Source organism: Phyllostomus discolor, chromosome 1 (genome assembly GCF_004126475.2).
Source record: "Phyllostomus discolor isolate MPI-MPIP mPhyDis1 chromosome 1, mPhyDis1.pri.v3, whole genome shotgun sequence".
Classification (NCBI taxonomy): domain Eukaryota; kingdom Metazoa; phylum Chordata; class Mammalia; order Chiroptera; family Phyllostomidae; genus Phyllostomus; species Phyllostomus discolor.
Genome location: NC_040903.2, coordinates 60,845,694 through 60,868,182, shown reverse-complemented (window position 1 = coordinate 60,868,182; position 22,489 = coordinate 60,845,694). Strand labels below are relative to the sequence as shown.

At 34.9% G+C, this 22,489-nt stretch overlaps 1 protein-coding gene across 15 annotated transcripts in view; it reads left to right on the top strand.

Annotated features, from left to right (window-relative positions):
* Positions 1–22,489, top strand: part of MLLT10 (MLLT10 histone lysine methyltransferase DOT1L cofactor) — a 254,453-nt gene that overhangs the window by 172,296 nt on the left and 59,668 nt on the right. For 12 of the 15 annotated variants that reach the window (XM_036023436.1, XM_036023475.1, XM_036023459.1 and 9 more), the window contains 2 exons: positions 12,171–12,423; positions 16,138–16,707. In XM_036023436.1, the coding sequence (XP_035879329.1) occupies positions 12,171–12,423; positions 16,138–16,707 (823 nt within the window). The remainder of the gene's footprint in view (positions 1–12,170; positions 12,424–16,137; positions 16,708–22,489) is intronic. The other 3 variants (XM_036023495.1, XM_036023484.1, XM_036023478.1) reach the window with 1 other exon arrangement.

Below are 22,489 nucleotides of genomic sequence, written 5' to 3'. Positions count from 1 at the left end.
CTTAGTGTTCTTTCAAAAAGTTTCCTTAAACTTCTCATTTAAAAAATTCTTTTGTCCTTTTTTTCCCCTCTACTTTGTATTCCAAATGGCAGTTTCAGTCCTTCACTTCATCTAATCTGCCATTTATTATTTCTAGTGTATTCTTCATTTCAGATATTATAGTCTTCATTTCTGACTGGCCCTTATTTGTAGTTATAAGGATGCTCAACAACATGAAAAAGAATACATTAGACATAATAAATGGTAGGTTGGGTGAAGTGAAAGATCAAATCTGGATTACGTGGAACTCTTAAATTCAATAAATTGCGTTCCTCCATTTCATTCAGCCTTTTTTTTTTTTTTGAGATTTTTCCTGTTCTTTTATTTGGGGCCTATTATTTTGTCTCCCAATTTGGCTGCCTCTTTATGTTTGTTTATATGCATTAGATAGATTTGCTCTGATTCCCAGTCTTCATGGGTGACCTTATGTGTCCTGTGGGGTTATGTGGTACCGTCTTCTTGTTCACCTGAACTGAGTGCTCCAGGATGGTCCCTTGTGTGGGTTACGTGGTTCCTCTTGTTTTAATTGTATTGAATTGTTTGTGTGCGATCAACCTTCAGGCTGGCTGATAGCAAGGCTCAACTGCAGCCATGGAGTGTGAGCTCCTGTGCAGGTGCTGGCACACAAAGCAGAATTCATCTCAGCAGGATCTGGTGCCTGCTGAGACCTTTGGATGTGTTGCTTTTGAAGGTAATTGAAGCAGCATCCTACTGTGATGTATGAATCTGTTCACTCTGTATGTTGGTTCTAGGCCTCTTGTAAGGGACTGTGGTTCAGTCTAAAGCAAGATGCTGCCTGTGACTGGCCCGTGGCTGCCTCTGCTGGGCCTGGCTGCACACCAGACCTGGATTTTACCAGCTCCAGGCCCAGGCAGGTTAGCAAAAATCCAAAGGCAATCCAAGATCTGCTTCCATCTGCCAGCTGCCTGTTAGGCTTAGTCACTGAAAGGGCCTCTGGATGTACTACTCAGTAGGGTGTAAGCTCCACATAATGGGGGTCAGAGGGAGTCTAGAGTTGGGGGCTGTTGCTTTCCCCCAGGCTGATGTGCACAGAGGGGAGTGCTCTACCCAGAAAAGGTGGCATCTGTGGTATGAGTGAATGACTCAGCACAGGGATTCTGGTGGCTCTTTCTTCAGCTCTCTCCTCAGGGCCACAGATTCCATATTTGATTCAAGTGACTCTAGTCTGCTTTGCCCTCCTTCCACTGGAGCCCAGGGTGAGTAGCCGTGAAAAATTTTGTGTGTTGGTCCTTTAAGAGGTTGCCTGTGTCTCTGGCAGACTTCATCTCTGTCTGGCGGACAGAAGCCCCACTGCTTTTCACAGCCCAATGTTATGTTGGGGCCTCTTCCTGGCTCTAGTGCTCTTGGTTGGGGAGCCCAGCTTGGGCATTAGACCCCACACTTTTCAGGGGAAACCTTTGCAGTTGAGATAACTCTTAAGAATCTGAGGCTCCATCTGTGGGAACAGAAGCAGCCGTTTTTGCATCTCTACCCTTCCTAACAGTCTCCATTTGGCTTCTGTATATCCTTGGTTATAAGACTTCCCATCAGCTAGTCTTCAGGTGGTTATTCAGTATGATTGTTCTGTAATTTAGTTGTAATTCCTGTTTGGTCCTAGGAGGAGGTGAGTATAGCTTCCACTTACTTTGGTACCATCTTGGATCCACCCTCCCTTCCTTTCTTTTTCTGCTGGTATTCTCATTATACATTTGTCACACCATTTATACTTGCCCATGATTCTTGGATATAGTATTATGTCTTTCACTCATCTTTCTCTTTGCTTTTAATTTTCGAAGTTTTCATTTTTATATCCTCAAGCTCTGAGATTCTTTCCAGAGAAAGAATAATGCTTTGGCAACTCCAGCAGCCATGCCCAATCTACTAATGAGCACATCAAAGAATTCTTTATTTCTGTTACAGTGTTTTTGATCTTAAGTATTTCTTTTTTATTCTTTCTTAGATTTCCTCATTGCTGCTTACATTACTTATTTGTTGTTGCATGTTGCCTGTTTTTACATTAAAATCCTTCTCCTACTAGCCCTGGCTGGTGTGTCTCAGTGGATTGAGTGCTGGTGTGTGAACCAAAAGGTTGCCGACTCAATTCCCAGTCAGGACACATGCCTGGGTTGTGGGCCAGGTTCTCAGTAGGGGGTGTGTGAGAAGCAACCACACATTAATATTTCTCTCCTGCTCTTTTTCCCTTGCTTCCTCTCTCTCCACAAATAAATAAAATCTTTTTTTAAAAGACATTTAAAAAAATAAAATGCTTAGCCTATAAATCATAGTTTTAAAGATTCCTGTTGTGATAACCCCAGAAATTTTGCCACACAATCTGTCTCTCTGGTTTTGATGCTTGTTCATTCTCTTCACATTGTATTTTCTCTTAGTATGCTTCATAATTTTAAAAAATGTATTTTGTTGATTATACTATTACAGTTGTCTCATGTTTTTCTCCCCATTATTCCCCTTTACCTGGCACTCCCTTCCTACCAGCATTCCCCCCTTAGTTCATGTTCATGGGTCCTACATATAAGTTCTTCAGCTTCTCCATTTCCTATACTGTTTTTAACCTCCCCCCATCTATTTTGTATCTACTATTCATGCTTCTTATTCCCTGTACCCTTTTCCCCAGCCTCTTCCTTGCTGATAAATCCCCATATGTTCTCCATTTCTGTGATTGTGTTCCTGTTCTAGTTGTTTGCTTATTTGGGGGGGAGGGTTGGTTGTTTTTTAGGTTCAGTTGTTGATAGTTGTGAGTTTGTTATTTTACTGTTCATAGTTTTGGTCATCTTCTTTTTCTTAGATAAGTCACTTCAACATTTCATATAATAAGGGCTGGGTGATGATGAACTCCTTTAGCTTTACCTTGTCTGAGAAGCACTTTCTCTGCCCCTCCATTCTAAATGATAGCTCTGCTGCATAGAGTAATCTTGGATGTAGGTCCTTGCCTTTCATGACTTCAAATACTTCTTTCCAACCCCTTCTTGGCTGTAAGGTTTCTTTGGAGAAATCAGCTGATAGTCTAATGGGAACTACTTTGTAGGTAGCTGTCTCTTTTTCTCTTGGTGCTTTAAAGAATCTCTCTTTATCTTTAGTCTTAGGTAATATAGTTATGATGTGCCTTGGTGTCTGCTTCCGTGGGTTCAACTTTTTTGGGACTCTGAGCGAGCCAGTTGGACTTCCTAGCAGTTACTTCCTTTTCAGTGACTGAGCCTTTTGTATTTCCTTTACCAGATTAGGGAAGTTCTCCTTTATTATTTTTTCAAATAAGTTTTCAGTTTATTGCTCTTCCTCTTCTCCTTCTAGCATCCCTATGATTTGGATGTTGGAACATTTAAAGATGTCCTGGAGGTTCCTAAGCCTCTCCTCATTTTTTTTGAATTCTTGTATCTTCATTCTGATCCCCTTGAATTTTTATTTCTTACTTCTGTTCCAAATCATTGATTTGAGTCCTGGTTTCCTTTTCTTCACTGCTGGTTCCCTGTAGATTTTTCTTTATTTCACTATTCATAGCCTTCACTTTTTTCTCTATTTTGCAACCGTGCTCAACCATTTCTGTGAGTATCCTCATTATGATTGTTTTGAATTCTGCATCTGATAAGTTGGCTATCTCTTCATAACTATGTTGTATTTTTGGAGTTTTCATCTGTTTTCCATTCTTGCCATATTTTTTTGTCTTGGTGCACCTGTTGTATAGTAATGGGTGGAGGCTTAGGTATTTGCCAGGGTGGGGCAACCCAGGTTGCTACATTGTGGTGCTATATGTGGGGGAGGGGTCCGCGAGGGAACAGTGCTACTAGCTGGGCTGTCAGGGTGGGTGGGCTTGTGTATGTTCTAGAACCCTATGGGTCTTTCCAACAAACTCTCCTGTGAAGCTAGGGGTTTCTTTTGCTGCTGCCTCAACCCCCACAGATTTTTACTGCTAGAGGTTTTAAGGCTTTATTTCCTTGTGCTGGGACCCTGCATTGTGGGGTCTTTCTCATCCCCAGTTAATCCTCCCTGGTTTACGTACACACAGATGTGGGACCACCCGGTCTGCCAGCCACATGTCCCCTCTGCCCTGGCTTCCTGTTTCCACCCCTCCAATCAGTCTGAATGAACGTGTCTTCTTTAACTCCTTGTCAAACTTCCATACAGTTTGATTTTCTTGCATTTCTGGTTATTTTTTGTTTTTAGATTTGTTGTCCTTCTTTTGGTTGTTCGAGGAGGCAGAGTGTGTATGCCATCTTGGCCGGAAGTCTGCTTCATAATTTTTTGTTTAGAGGTCAATATGATATCCTGCATGAAAGGGACTGTGGTAAACAGGCATTATCTATTGTGGTGATAAGGCATTGTGAGATGGAAACATTTGGTAGTCTTTTGATTAGACTGTGCCCCTGGACTGTGACCTTCACAAGTGACTCTACTCCTTCCCCTGCCTTGTAGGTGGGATAGGATGCTGCTGCTGTGCCAGGGGGCATTGGAGTTGGTATATCCCATCTCCAGGGACTTCAGTTTCTGATATAACCCCATCAGGTTATGGTCTGGTAAAATAGTTTTTCCTGTAAGCAGGCCTTTTATTAAAGAGGAACAGAATACTTTGGCATATTTCAGAACTGTTCCTTTCTTTCTTCTGATACTCACTATGAAGACCTGGTAGAGCTCCTGGAGGTGGAACTGAAAAAAATTTAGGACTCCCATATGACTGAGTCCTGCTGGAGTTTTTCTGTCAGACTTGTCCATAGTGAGTCTACAGCAATTTTTCAGTTATACTTGAGGTGTTTTTTACTCTGATACTGGTTCTCATGGAGGTTTCTCTTGAGTTATATTGTGATTTCTGTATCCATGTGCCTGTCTCTCCCATCTTTGGGGCAGTGGCCTGCCATGTGATCTTAACTGCTTCAATGGATCTAAGAAGAGCTGTTGATTTTTGAGTTCAGCCCTTGACTTGTTAGGATGCATTGAAAACTTCCAAGTTCCTTACATGCTGAACCAGAATCCACAAGTGCTAATGATAGGGATTTAATGCTTAAACTTTGTTCTAAGTATGATTTACAAATTTGATGTATTTTATTTTCATTTTTATTTAATTAAACAATACCCTGTTATTTCCTCTGGATTTCTTTCTTGTTTGACCCATAGGTTTGTTTAGAAGTGTATTATTTACTTTTCAACCATTTTGGGATTTTTCACATATCTTCTTGTAGTTTCTACTTTAATATTTTCGTATTATTTAATTTCTTTTAAAATTTCTGAGATTTAAAAAGAAATGACACAATACAGATTATGTTTGATGCCCTAGGTGCATTTCAAAAGAATACGTATTTTGTTCTCATTGTATGGAGCTTTTCTATAAATGTCAGTTCAAGTTGATTGCTACTTTTTAAGTTCTCTGTATTCTTACTGATTTTTGTTGTGTATACTTGTTCAGTCACTTTTTGAGAGGGGGTTATATAATTATGGATTTTGTTATTTCACCATTTTCTGTATTCTGTCAGTTTTTACTTAATTTGTTTTGAAAGTCTCTTATTAGGTGCAAAAACATTTAGGATTTTTAAATCCTTGTGATGAGTAGACTTCTTTATCTTGGTAATATTTCTTGTCTAAAATTTAATTTTTTGATACTTTAATATTGTGAATTCAGCTTTCTTTTGTTTATTGTGAGATTTATATCTCTTGCTCATACTTTTAATATCTTTACCTTATATTTAAAATGGGTTTCTTGTAGGCAGAATATAATCTTGAGTTACTTTTTTTAAGGTTGTAATCTCTGCCATACAATGGGGTATTTGGGTAATTTACCCATAATGTGATTATCGATATGATTGTATTTAAATCTCTCATTTACTCATTCTTTTTTATTTTCCCATTTTTCATCTTTTTTCTTTTAATCATTGAATATTTTTATGATTTCATTTTGGCTGATTATTAATATATAAATTTTTGTAGTATTTTATTAGGTTGCTTTAGGTTTTATAGTATACATCTTTAATATATCAGTCTGCTTTCAAGTGATATTATACCATTTTCATATGATGTATAAGAACATCATAGCTATATACTTCCATTTCTACCTGTTGGCTTTTGTGTTATTTTATCATTTAAAAAATTTTGCCTGTTTTATAAATCTCACAGTTACTATCTTTGCCCCAAATCATCAATTAACTTATAGAGAGATTTAAATAATTAAAAAGTCTTTATATTTACTCATGTGATTACTGTTTCTAGTGCTCGCAGTTACTTTGTGTGGATCCGCATTTCCTTTGTTGCTTTTCTTCTGCCTAGAAAACAGTCTTGAGCATTTACCGTAATGTTGATCTGCTGGTGATTAGTTCTTTCTGGTTTTTTTAAACTTAAAATCAATTATTTTGCTTTTGTTAGTGTTTTGCTTTTTTGAAAGTTATTTTGAAAGTTATTTAGCTACAGAATTCTAGGTTTATGGTGGTTGTTTTATTTTTTAGTACTGTACTTTAAAGATTTTTCTCTTCTGGCTTCCATCTTACATTGTTTCCATGAGAAATCTGTTTTCATCCTTATCTTTGTTTCTTAGCCCATAAGGCATCTTTAAATTTTAAACCCCTGGCTGCATTTATCATTTTCTCTTCGTTGTTGGTTTTTAGTGATAAGCAGTTCGATCATGATGTGCATTCAGAGTTTTCTTCATGTTTCTTGTGCTTAAGGTGGGTTGATCTGTAGGTTACAGTTTTCACCAAATTTTGTAATTTTTCTGCTACTTTTAAGTTAATTTTCCTCCTCCCACTTTTCTTTTTTGTACTTTAATAACATGTGAATTAGGCTCTAACAGATCACCAGACCATTCCTTCTTTTCCCCTTATTAAAGTCGCCTTTTTGTGTTTCATATTTGATAGCTTATGTGCCCTAGGTTTTTAGAGTTGGGTTAAATGAAAAATTTGTGGCTTTTACAAGACACTTTAGATTAGGACATAAATTTAAAAAGCCAGCATTATTATGTTTCATCATGATTGTCCCTCTTCTCTCTGCTTCATTCTCCCAAATGTGGATTACAGAGCCTTGTAGAATAGTGTAGGGACAAAAAAATAACTGCTTTTTCTTTGGTTACCTTTTATAGAGTCATTGTTGAATTTTGAGTCTAATTTAAAATATTTGTTTGAAGTAGGAAATACTTTTTGGTTTTAGTTGTACATTGGTGTTGTATCTAATCAGAGGATATGTAATTACAGTTAGCCATGAAACAAAAATCATACATTCTCTGTCTGTTTTAAAGAATTCATTAAGTTGCCTATAAGTCACAATATAGACCAACCTATTTAATGCCTTTCTTTAGAGGCTCTCAATACAGTCAAATAGCCAGTTTTATCTCTAGAGGAAAAGGATAAAAGGCCATGTTTTATTCGGTTGAATAACAGTTGAAATAGTTTGCAATTTATGGGTCAACTTACATGAAAAATATGTATTTTTAAGCAGTACAGCTTTTCTCAGAGCAGTGAGATAGCAATACTAAGAGTTATTAAGGTTGTGAAACTGAGGAAACAACAGATCTGTGTTTTAGGTGTACCTACTATGTTTCTTTGAGCCTTACCTCACTCACTACCTTCTCCTTTTACTTCTTTCTACACCTTCTTGATTTTGAGTTGATTATATGTTTATAATAGAATTCCACAGTGCAATATAATTTAAATAGCATATTACAGAAAAATACTCTTAAGTTATAAACATGGAGTTAAGGTAGAGGTCTTTCTTTGAATAAAAATTATGTTACCATTTTAAATTTTAAATAAATGTAATTTTTTTAACTGTTAGACTTCTCAGCTACAGTTTTTTTGTGTTTTTTTTTCCTTTTTTGCTTTAGAAGCCTGTGATATCTTTTGAAATTTAAAAGGTGTCAAAGTTTTATTCAAAATAAAATGTTATGTCATAAGGTTTAAGTATCTAATCACTATGTTGTACACCTGAAACTAATATAATATTGTATATCAACTATAGTTTTATTTTAATATGACTTTTGTCATTGAAACTTCCTTAATTTTTTATTTATTGCTTTCTTTGTAATATCTTTTCTTCCAAATGTCATGTTTTCATTAGATTTATGGACATATTTATACTCCAGGGGTAAACAAGTAAATTCTGTTAAATGAATGGGAAAAGTTACCATCTCTAATTTAATCGATGGGTGGAAACAAATAGTACATTCTGTTTTTGATGCCTCACCCAGTTATTTCTCCTTTCCTTATTAGATACATGAACAAAGCACTTTTTTTGATACATGAAGAACACCACTGTGTTTTCTTTAGATAACTTTTAAACTTCACTAGGGTCAGATATGAGCGGGGTGGAGAACCTCAGGGTCACTTGTGTTACTGGGGAAAATTATTTGAAAAGTGAAGTGGGTGGCTTCTCAAATGACCTGCCAAGTATGGGTTCATGTTTCTGAAATAATTCATGAAGGTTAACCATTGTTAAATGAGAGGGTGTTTCTTCTGAAATTTATATCAAACCCTTTATTCTTACTTATGGATTATAGTTTGTTAGGTTAGTGAATATAGTTTGTTTTTATGAGGTAATATCTCATATTTGATAGTGAGAATTTGTTATTAGCAGTGAGATGATGTGGGGTGGGAGAAGTACCAGGAAGTAGTAGTGCAAAAGTAGTAATAAAGAACACTTAGGTTTTTTTGTTTTTACTGTGTGCTGCTTTTTTTTTTTAAAAAGATTTTATTTATTTATTTTTAGAGAGGGAAGGGAGGGAGGGAGAGAGAGACAGACAGACAGACAGACAGACATCAGTGTGCGGTTGCTGGGGGCCGTGGCCTGCAACCCGGGCATGTGCCCTGGCTGGGAATTGAACCTGCAATGCTTTGGTTTGCAGCCTGTGCTCAATCCACTGAGCTATGCCAACCAGGGCAAGAACATTTAGGTTTTTAAAAATATATATTTTATTGATTATGCTATTACAGTATATCCCCCCCGCTTTATTCCCCTCCACCCTGCACACCCCCTCCCACCCACATTCCCCACCTTTAGTTCATGTCCATGGGTCGTACATATAAGTTCTTTGGCTTCTACATTTCCTATACAATTCTTAACCTCCTCCTGTCTATTTTCTACCTACTATTCATGCTACTTATTCTCTGTACCTTTTCCCCCTTGCTCCCTGCCCCACTCCCCCACTAATAATCCTCCATGTGATCTCCTTTTCTGTGATTCTGTTCCTGTTCTAGTTGTTTGCTTAGTTTGTTCTTAGGTTCAGTTGTTAATAGCTGTGAGTTTGTTGTCATTTTACTGTTCATATATTTGATCATCTTTTTCTTAGATAAGTCCCTTTAACATTTCATGTAATACAGGCCGGGTGATGATGAGCTCCTTTAGCTTTACCTTTCCTGGGGAGCACTTTCTCTGCCCTTCCATTCTAAATGATAGCTTTGCTGGATGTAGGTCCTTGCCTTTCATGACTTCAAATACTTCTTTCCAGCTCCTTCTTGCCTACAAGATTTTGGGGGGGGGGGGTGTGCGGGCCAATCAGCCTATAGTCTAATGGGAACTCCTTTGCAGGTAACTCTCTCCTTTTCTTTTGCTGCTTTTCAGATTCTCTCCTTTTATCTTGGCTAATTTAATTATAATATGCCTTAGTGTGTTCCTCCTTGGGTCCAACTTCTTTGGGACTCTCTGAGCTTCTTGGACTTCCTGAAAGTCTGTTTCCTTTGCTAGATTGGGGGAGTTCTCCATTACTTTTTCAAATATGTTTTCAATTTCTTGATCTTCCTCTTCTTCTTCTGACACCCCTATGATTTGGATGTTGGAATGTTTAAAGATGTCTTGGAGGTTCCTAAGCTTCTCTTCATTTTTTTGAATTCTTATTTCTTCATTCTGTTCTGGTTGAATGTTTCTTTCTTCTTTCTGCTCCAAACCATTGATTTGAGTCCTGGTTTCCTTCCCATCACTGTTGGTTCCCTGTAGATTTTTGTTTGTTTCAGGTAATGCAACCTTCATTGCTTCCTGGGTCTTTTTTATGCTGTTGCAGTACCCAGTGAGTTCCTGGAGCATCCTGATAACCAGTGTTTTGAACTGTGCATCTGATAGGTTAGCTATCTCTTTGTCTCTTAGTTGTGTTTTTTCTGGAGCTTTGAACTGTTCTTTCATATGGCAATTTTTTTTTGTCTGGGTACACCTGTGATATAGTAAGGGGTGGAGCTTTAGGTGTTCACCAGGACGGGGCAAGTTGCCAGTTATGATGCTGTATGACACTGTATGTGGGTGAGGGGTCTGAGAGGGAACAGTGCCTCTTGCTCCGCTCTCTGCCAGTTTTCAGTTACTTCCCATATTACCCACAATCAAACTGGGTCCTTCTGGTGTTGATTCCTGTGGGGTGGGTTTGTGTATATTCTAGGACCCTGTGGGTCTCTCTGACAAATTCTCCTATGAGGCTGGGAATTTCCTCTGCTGTCGCCTCTACCCCTACAGGTATTTTCAGTCAGAGGTTTGAGGCTTTATTTCCTTGTGCTGGAGCCCTGGGTTGTGGGGTCTTTTAGGCTCCCTAGTTGTTCCTCTTGGTTTATCCGCATGCAAATGAGGGACCGCCCAGTCTGCCAGTCTGCCAGCTGCCACTACCTTTTCCATAGTCCTCTTCACCCGTCTGCCTGTCTCCCCCCTCCTATCGTCTGAATGAATGTTTCTTCTTTAACTCCTTGTTTGTCTGACTTCATACAGTTCGATTTCGTGTCAGTTCTGGTTGTTTTTGTTTTTAAATATGTTGTTGTCCTTCTTTTGTGTGTGCGAGGAAGCACAGTGTGTCTACGTATACCTCCATATTGGTCGGAAGTCTAAGAATATTTAGCATTTTTTGTTTGTTTGTTTAAAGATTTTATTAATTTTTAGAGAGGGAAGGGAAGGAGATAGAGAGAGAGAGAAACATCATTGTGCGGTTGCTGGGGGTCATGGCCTGCAACCCAGGCATGTGCCCTGATTGGGAATCGAACCTGCAACACTTTGGTTTGCAGCCCATGCTCAATCCACTGAGCTATGCCAGCCAGGGCAAACATTAAGTTTTTAAAATATTTGAAGTCTTCTCTTATTTTTCTTTCTGAATACTGATTCTGCTAAAAATGCCAACTATTTTGAAACCTGATTTTATTGTCATTTTCTCATTTTTAAAATTTACATGATGGTTAGTATTGAGTGGTAGTTATATCTGGGAAATTTCAGTCTTGAATATTTTTAGATTTTTAATTTGTATTTCATCAGATCTCAGTTATATGTATTAGAAAAATATTAATTTATTTACTCAACAGAAATTTAGGGCTAGTTATATTTCAGGTACTTAGTGAACTTAACAATAACAGAAGTCCCTTACCCCATTGACTTTACAAACCTTTCATTTTGAAGCCCATTAATTAATGTACATCTGGTATAACACATTTTCTCATTTTCATAATCATTTAATTAGCTGATATTTGTACACACCTTGTATTAAAATGATGATTAAAAGCTGGAAACTAATTGTTTAAACAAATCTTTATTTTGCTCTTTTCCCTAACATATGTAAATCAAGGGGATGATTAAGAATCTATTTTAGGGTATAATAATACTTTTAAGATCTTAACGGCAAAATAAAACTTTTCATACCTTAGTGCTTGGAAGAAATATTCTGTGTTACAAAGGCTTTTAATTTTTCTTTTTTAAAAGACTTCGCCTGAATATAACAATTCTTGCTCTGACCTGTGCTAGCTCTGTCCTTTTAATCTCGTGGCTGTATTCCTCTAATTGATTTGTGGCACCTCACTTGTAATTGTTGCCTTCCTGAGATGAACAATATAGCTGATTTTAATTTCATGTGTAGGAAGTATCGTATGTTCTTGTTGAGAATTCTATTGTTTGAGAAACAAATGTTTTCAGTATTATTTACTATATGTCACTGAATAAATAGGACTAATACATATTTTTACTGACTGCTGCAATTTGATGCTCAAACAGCTATAAGTTATCTGCATTTTTTACAAGAGTATTTGTAATAGATTCAAATAGTTTTTGTATAATGCTTAGGTGAAATTACTTGTTTTTAAATTACAAGTTCAATAGTTATTTGTTGTTATTAATGTGCTATCTTTTTTTATTATCGGTAACTAAATTATAATCAGTGTTTTTCATTTTCCTTTCTTTCTCAATGAACATGTTAGACTTACACAAGCACTAGCAGCAACTCTATATCTGGATCATTGAAGCGCTTGGAAGATACTGCAGCACGATTTACAAATGCAAATTTTCAGGAAGTTTCTGCGCATACAACTAGTGGAAAAGAAGTTTCAGAGGCTAGAGGGTCAGAGGGCAAAGGGAAGAAATCTTCAACTCACAGCTCAGGTCAAAGGGGAAGAAAGCCTGGTGGAAGAAATCCAGGAACAACTGTGTCAGCAGCTAGCCCTTTCCAGCAAGGTATTAATTATAATATTTTAGTTAAAATACTTATTCTTATGGTGATCAATAGTAGCTAAGTTTTATAAAAGAATTTGCTTTTACTGTTGATAGCTAGTACTGTAGTAAGATTGCTTTCAAGGCTAGTGTTTCTTGTTAAGATGTTTTTGAGACTTTTGCTTTTTTTTATATTATGACATGTCCTTCCAAAGTTGAAGTATAATTTTAATATTTAAATAGATATGGAATAAAATTAAGTTTGGGGAGAAAAGCAGCAAAAGCTGGAGTTTTGCTTTCTGTTAATAGAATAGTCATCTTTTTTATAAATTGTTTTTATTTACCTTTCCTAATTATACACTAAAACAGTTAAGGTATATATTTTTTTAAAGTAAACAAGTATTGGGTAATTTTTTAGGGCATCTAAATAGTTCTCAGTAAAGCGCTATTGGTTATTAATGCATTACAAAGCTTGATGTTAAAGAATTTTGCTCAGTCTACATATCTTTTGGTAAGGCAGCTATATTTACAGCATGTCCAATTGAAAAATAATTTGTTAAGTGAAATTTAAAATTGACTGGGCATGCTGTGTTTTACATGAGTAACTCAGCTAAATTTTAGAATACATTAGCCCTGTGTTCTAGGTTTTAACTTTGTGTAATTCTTTTTTTTTTTAAGATTTTATTTATTTTTAGACAGAGGGAAAGGGAGGGAGAAGGAGAGAGAGAGAGAAACATCAATGTATAGTTGTGTCTTGTGTGCCCCCCACCAGGGAACCTGGCCCACAACCCAGGCATTGGCTCATTCCCAACCAGGAATCAAGCCAGCGACCTTTGGTTCTCAGGCCAGTGCTCAGTCCACCACTGAGCCACACCAGCCAGGGCTACTTTGTGTAATTTTTAATATGGACACAAATATTTTGAGACATATAAATGTTAAAACTGGTTGAGATAAATATATTCGTAAAATATACAGTAAATGCCTCCCCCTCCTTTTTTTTTACTCTTCTAGGAGTAAAGGAGAGGGTGGGCAATGGTCCTTTTCTTTACTCTGTTGAAGCTTTTGCTAATAATAAAAATTGTATCCAAAGTCTACCAAGATATAATGTGAAGATGTAGAGAGATTACTTAGTCTGCTGACCTCATTAAATCTATATTTGTATATTTGAAACTGATAGTTATTTTGGGCTTTGAGATCTTCAAAAATCCTTTCTTTAATTTTGCCTTACAATACCAAAAATAGACAAATAGAAAAGAAGTAAAATGCCAAACTTGTTGTTTTACTTTGGTAAGTTTACTTTCTATCAGTTTTTTATGTCACTGTGGAAAATAAAGAGTAAAACTTTAATTTTTAGTGTAACTTTATTCACATTTTTAAATGTAATATTAGGAGAATTCAAACATCTGTACAATTAAGAACTTATTTTCCATTACAGAAGTTGTGTTTTTCAGCCTGGCTGGTGTGGCTCAGTGGATTGAGTGTGGGCCTGTGAACCAAAGGGTCGCTGATTCGATTCCCAGTCAGGGCACATGCCTGGGTTGTGGGCCAGGTCCCCGGTAGGGGGCATATGAAAAGCAACCACACATTGATATCTCTCTCTGTCTCTTTCTCCCTCCCTTCCCTCTCTCTAAAAATAAATAAATAATATCTTTAAAAGAAAAAAAATTGTATTTTTGAGTTTTTAATGTATCTTTGAAGTACTGTTCATTTAGAAAAGGAATCTCTCTGTTTCACAACATTGAGTCTTTTCCTGCCTCTGTTAAGACATGGGTAGCAAATATGTTGTTTTTTTTTTATACCTGAGGGTAATAGTCTACAAAAAGTGAAATATAAAGGTAGGATATTTAAGATAATTGGTTTTCTTTTTTTCAGTGCAGGTAGTATGTGAATTTTAGAAAATAAGCATTTAAAGTACTGGATAGACTAAATTTAAAGTATTTGTTACACTATTAGTACCAGCTGTACAAACAGAAATATGTAGGAAGAAAGATAAATAATGATCAGAGTGGCTAATAAAGAACTTCCTTATAGCTACTAATTAAGTGGCAAATGGCAGTTGTCCTTAAATGATTGCTGTAACGTAAATGTCTTCTTAATCCATATGATTTTCTATATAGACATAGCCTGAAAATGCTTACATAGGAACAAGTACTTTTATAAATGCATAAAGCAGATATTGTCTTGAAAAAGTTAAATTTCAAATTATTAATATTCTTTTTTAATATAATCCATTTCAGAAGAGCTTAAAATTTCAAAATTAATTAAAACCTTGATATTTTAAAAAAGAAGTTCTTGTGTGTGAGGAAAAAAATATCTTTGTAAATATTTAGGTGGATTTATGTATGATTATTTATGAATATGCTCTGCAATAAAATAACAGCTTAAAATTTCCTTCCCACTCCAGTAAACACTTTATTTTGAGCTTTTGTTTCTAAACCCATTAGTTAAAGTATGACATAGTTTAATTTTGTGAAATATATTTAGACTTGTGGTCACAACTAAGATCATTTCATCCCAACCATATTATTTTTCTGCCAGGCACAATATTTTGCCATGTATAATGTGCTCCTGTATATAGTGTGCGCCTGTGTTTTTGGCCTGAACTTTCAAGAAAAAAATCTTTTGCTTTAATTTTTTAATTCAATTTTTATTTACATTTAGATACTTGTTTTCTGTATTATAAAGGAATTTTAGCTCTTATTTTTGAACATATTATGGTACAAGAAATTTTATGTAACAAATAATTACATAACACAAGGACAGATACAAGGTATTTCAGGTACTACCCATGTATAATACGCATCTTTATTTTTCCCTTAAAAATTTTGGGGGAAAAGTATGCATTACACATGGCAAAATATGGTAATAAGAACTTGAGGTTCTTACAGCTCATAATGACGTGAGGGGCTACAAATGTTCTTTACCTAAAGAGTATGGAAAGAATAAGCAGTTGTGAAAGAGGTTCATGAGAGGAGAACCTCTCTTGGGACTTTACTTTGAAAAAACAATAGCAGAATGTTAGTGGCTGGTTTCTTTGTTATATGCAGTTCCATGAGAAGTGGATTGGAAGAATATAAGGTATATAACTTAGGTTCTCTGTGATCATTATTATTTGATTAAATCTGTGTTTTGTTAGGGTAGCTTTAACTGAGTAACAACATTCACCTTCATTATCTAGAAAATCAGAACAACTTACAACCTACAAAACATCTTTCAGTTCTTACTGTATGTTGGGAACATTTTATAATTATGTCTTTAGTAATTGAAAAAGAAGTTCCCTATGTCATTCCAAGTCCAGTTATAGTCTTGTCAGTGTGTTCTTGAGATTTTGCTATCCTTCAATCCTTCCTCAAGCATACACATATTTGGGGGAGAATTGAAGAATGCTGCCATAGTAAAAGGTAGGTTAAATAAAGTACTTCTTATATCTTGGTAATTATGTAAGCAAGAGTTTACAATTAAATTTAATAACTATAAAATGACAAGTATTTTAAAGACAATTTTGTAGATAAACTTGTTTTCAGTAATAATCCTTTTAAAAATCTATCTTTATTATGTAAGTGATGTCCTAAGTTTTATAGTTATTTTTTTCTCACTCAAAATTTTTTGATGATTATATCATTTCTACTGCTCATGGGAACTTTTGCATCCAATTTTTTCTCCCCCCCCCCCCCCCCCCGCCCTTCGTACTTCCTTTCTTTTTTCTTTTCTTTTCTTTTCTTTTTTTTTTTACTACAGGCAGTTTTTCAGGAACTCCAGGCAGTGTAAAATCATCTTCGGGAAGTTCAGTACAGTCGCCCCAGGATTTTTTGAGCTTTACAGACTCAGATCTACGTAATGACAGTTATACTCACTCCCAACAGTCATCATCAACCAAAGATGTACATAAAGGAGAGTCTGGAAGCCAGGAAGGGGGGGTAAATAGTTTTAGTTCCATAATTGGTCTCCCTTCGACCTCAGCTGTTATTTCACAGCCTAAGAGCTTTGAAAACTCACCTGGAGATTTGGGTAATTCCAGCCTTCCCACAGCAGGATATAAGCGGGCTCAAACTTCTGGCATAGAAGAAGAAACTGTAAAGGAAAAGAAAAGAAAAGGAAATAAACAAAGTAAGCATGGGCCTGGTAGACCCAAAGGAAACAAAAATCAAGAGAATGTTTCTCATCTCTCAGTTTCTTCTGCTTCACCAACATCATCTGTAGCATCAGCTGCAGGAAGTATAACAAGCTCTAGTCTTCAGAAATCTCCTACATTGCTCAGGAATGGAAGTTTACAAAGTCTTAGTGTTGGCTCATCTCCAGTTGGTTCAGGTAGGGATTTCCCCGTTGTTTTTCTTCCTAACGTCCACCACCATCCCTCTTCCATTACTCCAAAAAGTAAATTCATTTTAAACTGTTGTGATAGTACTTGAGTTGCTAAGTGATATTTGATTATCTTGATGAAAAAAATATGTTTTGCTCTTTGAGAGACAATTTGATGTTTGAAAAAGATGTTTGGCACTAATCTGATGTTACTTAACTAAATATAGGATAGTTTACTGGTTATTTTTTATGAAACACCTAGAATTTCCCACTTTTATTTTTGCTTCACTTGCACAGTATTTTTAAAACCAACTAAAAACTAACATTTGAGGTGTGAAAGTTTTTGCTCTGTTTTTGATTGGTATTTGCTTTTGAGCTTTCTTTCTCTAAATTTCACTCTTTATTTTCTCAGCAATTCCTTAAATTCTACCTGAATTATTCCATCTGGAATATTTTTCACTTAGTGGTACATGATTTAAATTTATGGATTTTTAACAAGCACATTTCAGGAACTGAAATGATTTATATTTTTTCTGTTTTCCAGTATGTTTAACAGTTTTACCATTATCTTTATTATAGTATGAATGAATTTATACATGTTGTTATTCATTCACACCATTGAAATACTTCTTCAATGTGTATTTATGTTACAAATATTACTTTCAATTTTTAAAAAATTTAAATGCAAGTTTTTGGACAGAAACTTAACTGTTTAAATATTAGTTAAATGGACATATTTTAAATTGCATCTTGAATTTAAGGTAATTATTTCTGATTGTAAAAATGAGATTTTGGCTAAGATAAACTCTTAATGGATTTTATCAGTTTTATTTGTTGATAGAATGGTAGGAAGTAGTATGGAAAAATAATAAATACAATTTAAGAATGTTCATATATATTTTGTAAATATAGAATTTTGGATTTTTATAGTTGTGTAGATCATTTTATTAAGTAAACCTAAGTGAGATACCATTCTAAGGGAGAAGAGATGTGAAAAATAATAACTATACCATTTATTTGCGCCAGGGTCTGTTAAGCACTTTATAATTATTATCATGTATAATCCTCACAATAGTTTTATGAAGTGAAAAGTATTAAGGCCTCTATTTTATAGCTGATAAAACTGAGGCTGAGACAGGTAAAATAAGTTTTCTAAGATCACACATCAGGGATTTCTTTCTGTTTCTTATAGATAACTTAGTAGTGGACCTGTTTGACATGTATGGTGTTTTTGTTTGTTTGTTTGGGTTTTTTTTTTTTTTTTTTTTGAAAAATGGAAAGTATAGAAGGATTGTTTCATTAGTAGCATGAGAGGTGGTTCTAGAGCAGGATTTCTCAATCTTGTCACTGCAGTATTGCCATTTTGGTCAGGGTAGTTTTTTGTTGTGCATTGCTGTCCTGTGCATTGTAGGATGTTTATCAGGTCCCTAGGCCCTAACCTCTAGATGTCAGTGACATCTAGCACCCACTCCCACCCCTTAATCAAAAAAAGTTTCCCCCCAGGGAGTAGGGAGCAAAAATCTCCCTTGGCTGAAAACCACTGTTTTGGGTAGGAAGGATATAAATTGCATTGAGAAATTAGTTTATTGAGAAGGTATAAACATATTGCACACTTGAACATATATTATATTTATGTAATATGAAACATATTTGACATTTGAGACCAGAGTGATTTAGCAATTAGTTTTAGCCCCAAGTCACAAAAAAAAGTAACTTTAGATAAATTTACTCAGAAAAAAACTTGAGTTTATTTTCATTTTTAGCAAGAGGCACAGTAATCAAATGAGTAACTTACTGAGAAAATTAAGCCTAAATTTGCTTTTGTGAAGAGATCCTCACTAATTTCGATACATAGAAGTCTAGTCTGATGATTAGTGAATTTCAGGAATTGCATTTAGGTACCATTTGAAACACATCTTCAAATTAATGGAACTAAAATAATTAATTTGCCATGTGTAATGTGCTTCAGTGCATAATGTGCACCCACAAAAAAACTTACATTTTAATTTTTAATTCAATTATTTATATTTAGATACTTGTTTTTTGTATTATGAAGGAATTTAAGCATTTATTTTGGAACATAGAGATATCATTATTGCTTTCTAGAATTACACTTTTAACACGTAAGCATAAATAAAAGAATTTAAAACATATAGATACAGAATTAGTACTACCCATGTATAATGCACATCCTTACTTTTCCCTCAAGAATTTTTGCAAAATGCACATTATGCATGGCAAAATATGGTACACCTCTGAAAAGATTTTCCTATTCCTACCTGTTACAGATTTAGGGAGATTTTAGGCATAAGAAATAGTATTCTTTACACAGTGATTACTTGCAGAGGACAATGTTTCTGGTACATCTGTGGAAGAAAAATGACTTTGTATTCCTTTTACCATAAATATTATTTCATGCTAATAAATGGCTGAAATTTAGACTTGTTGGGATTTTTTCTTAAACTTGTACCTAAAAACTTAAATTTGCATTTCAGTTTCTTCTTACACTTATACTTGTATCTCTTGTTAAAGTGAAACTATAGTAATGAAATAAGATTAGTCGCTTAAAACTATTCAAGATAATATATTCTTTAATTTTATATGTTTTAATACAGTTTTCAGGATTAAATCAGAGTACTCTCTTATTGATATACTTAGTACTAAGAAGTTTTCCTTACCTAGAAGAAGCTAGCTAAATGTCATTGATATTTAGAGATTATGCTTTCTTGGCATAAATTAAGGATTACCAACTGTTGTTGAAACAGTATATGTTACATACCGTCTTAAGTGCTTGACGAGTATCAAGTATTGTTACTCATATAAAAAAGAAACAATTCTCACAGCTCTGAGTCATGAAGCTATGCATTTTTCCTGATTTTGAACAATTATAAAATTCAATGGATGTTTGCTGGTGAGAGTTTAACACCGCAGTAGTGTACATGTCAACCATACTTTAAGGAATAGGATCAGTGAGAGAATTTGAGCAAGTAATTTAACTTGCAACAGTATCTCCTCTTAGCATGAAAATATTAATTTTTCCTCTGGATTGATTTTAGATTGAGAATTCATTCAGTAATTGTAAAAGCAGGAAACTTTCTCCCTGTATAAGTAAGAAGGAGAAAATGTATACTGTGTGGTACATTATCAAGAATTGTTTTTCATGGTACCCTTTTAAAGAGATTCATTTGCTATAATGACAGGTTCATAATTTAGTAATAATGAAAGTGACATTTGTAAGCATCTTTTGGCTATGAGGTTAAGACTGTCACATGCACTTTAATCCTAGCCACACAAAGTTAGGGGCTGTGTTTGTCATGTTCACCACTGTCTGCTCATTGCCAGTACAGTTCTCAGAGCTTAATATTGGGCTGGCCAGAAAGCCTGTTTAGTTTTTTTCCATAAAATAAGATATGTTTTTCATTTTCACCAATAACTTTATTGACTTGGATATTTTGAGTATGCTGGCTATCTCCTGAGTGGTATAACAGTGATTGTTTTCAATTAATGTCTCAATTTGATTGCTCTCAACTTCTACTGGTCTATCCAACTGTGGAGCATCATCCAGTGAGAAGTCTCCAGCATGAAACTTTGCAAACCACTTTTGACACGTTCAGTCACTCACATCACCTTCTCCATACACTGTACAAATCTTTTTTTTTTGTATTTCAGTTATATGTTTACCTTTCTTAAAATAATAGAGAATAATATGACAAAAAATGTTTATTTTCCTCCATCTTGAGTCTTACAACGGCTATACAAAAATTCACCAATTTTTTTTTTGATGCATGCTGATGTGACAGTTGTCACAACAATCTCACAAAATTGTTTTGAATGAAGTTGAAGACTTCATTCAGGGCCATCTTATGGAAAAAAACAAATGATGTTTTTGTCCAAAACAGTAAATGGTAAACATCTTTTTAAAAAATGAATGAATACCACCAGCAATCACTGAGAACGTACCATGTGGTTAGTATTTAGTATTACAAGTTATTTTGTACTTGCCTTGGGTGTTTATAATCAAGTTGTATGAAAAGCTTTACAAATAATTAAGCTTTATAAATAATTAATTTTACTTGATCAGGGCTTTGGATTGTAAGGTTTTTATTTTAGTAAATTGAAGTATATCCTGATGAAGCACCTACTGTTTTACTTGAAAAATTAGTGTGTTGTTTTAAGTGATGACAAAAGATTGTAACTTTTGGTTTACAGATTATGTTAAGCTTTTTGTTGAATTCTTTCCTACAAATATTCTTTTGAGATCCTAACAAGTAGGCACCCAGTTTTTTTGAGACACTGAATATTAGTACAGCATTTGAAAGAGCTGACATGTAGTATTTGTCCTTTTCTTTTTTCCTATTTAAATATGTTGACCACATTATGAGAGTTTATGATTTACTAAAGTGAAAGTTAACATTTAAAAAATATATTGGGGTAACATTCATTAACAACATTATATAAATCTCAGGTGTACAATTTTATAATGCAGTCTGTATACTCCATTGTGTATTCAATCCCACAGAAAGTTAACTTTATTTCTTCACAAAAACATCTTATTTTCTCTGAGAAAAATACAGTATTTGTTAAATGATAAGGAATTGATGGTTTAACCTTTTTTCTTTGCATACTGTCTTTTAAAGTATACAGTTCCCCCTTTTTTTGAGATTTATTTATTTATTTTCACGGACACACACACACACACACACACACACCCCAACTGATTGCTTCTTGTATGTCCCCAACTGGAGACCTGGCCCGCAACCCAGACATGTGACCTGACCAGGAATTGAATCAGTGACCTTTTGGCTCATAGGCTGGTGCTTGAGCCACACCAGCCAGGGCACAGCTCCCTGTTTTTAAAAATTATAGTTGTCACTAGTTCTTTAATATAATGCCATACCTTTTTAAGTTAAGGTACTGGAAATCTGTTTCAGTGATGGAATTTTTTAGTGGCGATAAATGCTACAAAAGAAGATTCTAGAAAGGCACTCTTTTGGTTGTGATCCTATCTACTTAATGTTAAAATCTTAAAGATTTCATGGAGATGAGTTATTAATACAAACATCATTTCAAGAGAAGTTTGTTCTGACTTCCTTGGAGATATAAAAGTTATGAAAGTTTAATTTGAGGCCATATAAATAACTTTGGAAGGGTTCTTGTTAAATATATCCCTATTTATGTCATAGGTTATAAAATGAAACTGATAAAACTTACCCTGGTAAAATATTTTAATTAGGGATAGACTGATTCTGTAAACAAATAAGGGAATCATAAAGCTACAAATATTAATCTAATAAATGTCAGAAGAATAGAGTAACTAGTATAGTATTGTAGTAGATCAAGGGATAGATACAGTTATTAAGCGTAATTCAAACCTATCTTAATGGCTCAGGCTAGTGATTTTTATATACTTTGATTATATTGTGTAATAAATGAAAATCATATAGGATATTGGATGCTGCTAAAGCCTGGCATTGGCTTTCTTGGAAAATCCCCTGATTTTGTTTTGGTCTTCAGTGAGTGGACATTTGGGCCTGCACCATAGCTGTCTTTTCACAGAAATATTAGATTAAAGGCCGGAATAGCAATATTCCATTTTTTCCCCATTGAGAAAGTTTTTTGGCTATTCTGAGTGTCCTTTGATTATTTTTCAGCGCCATTCTAAACAGCTTTCATTTCTCTGTAATGTACCATGTTAAGTCTCTTCAGTAGCCCTCACTCCCTTTTTAAATCTCAATTGTGTTGGATTTGTTAATGAGGTATTAAGGTAGCAAATTCTCTTACCGTCTCTCAT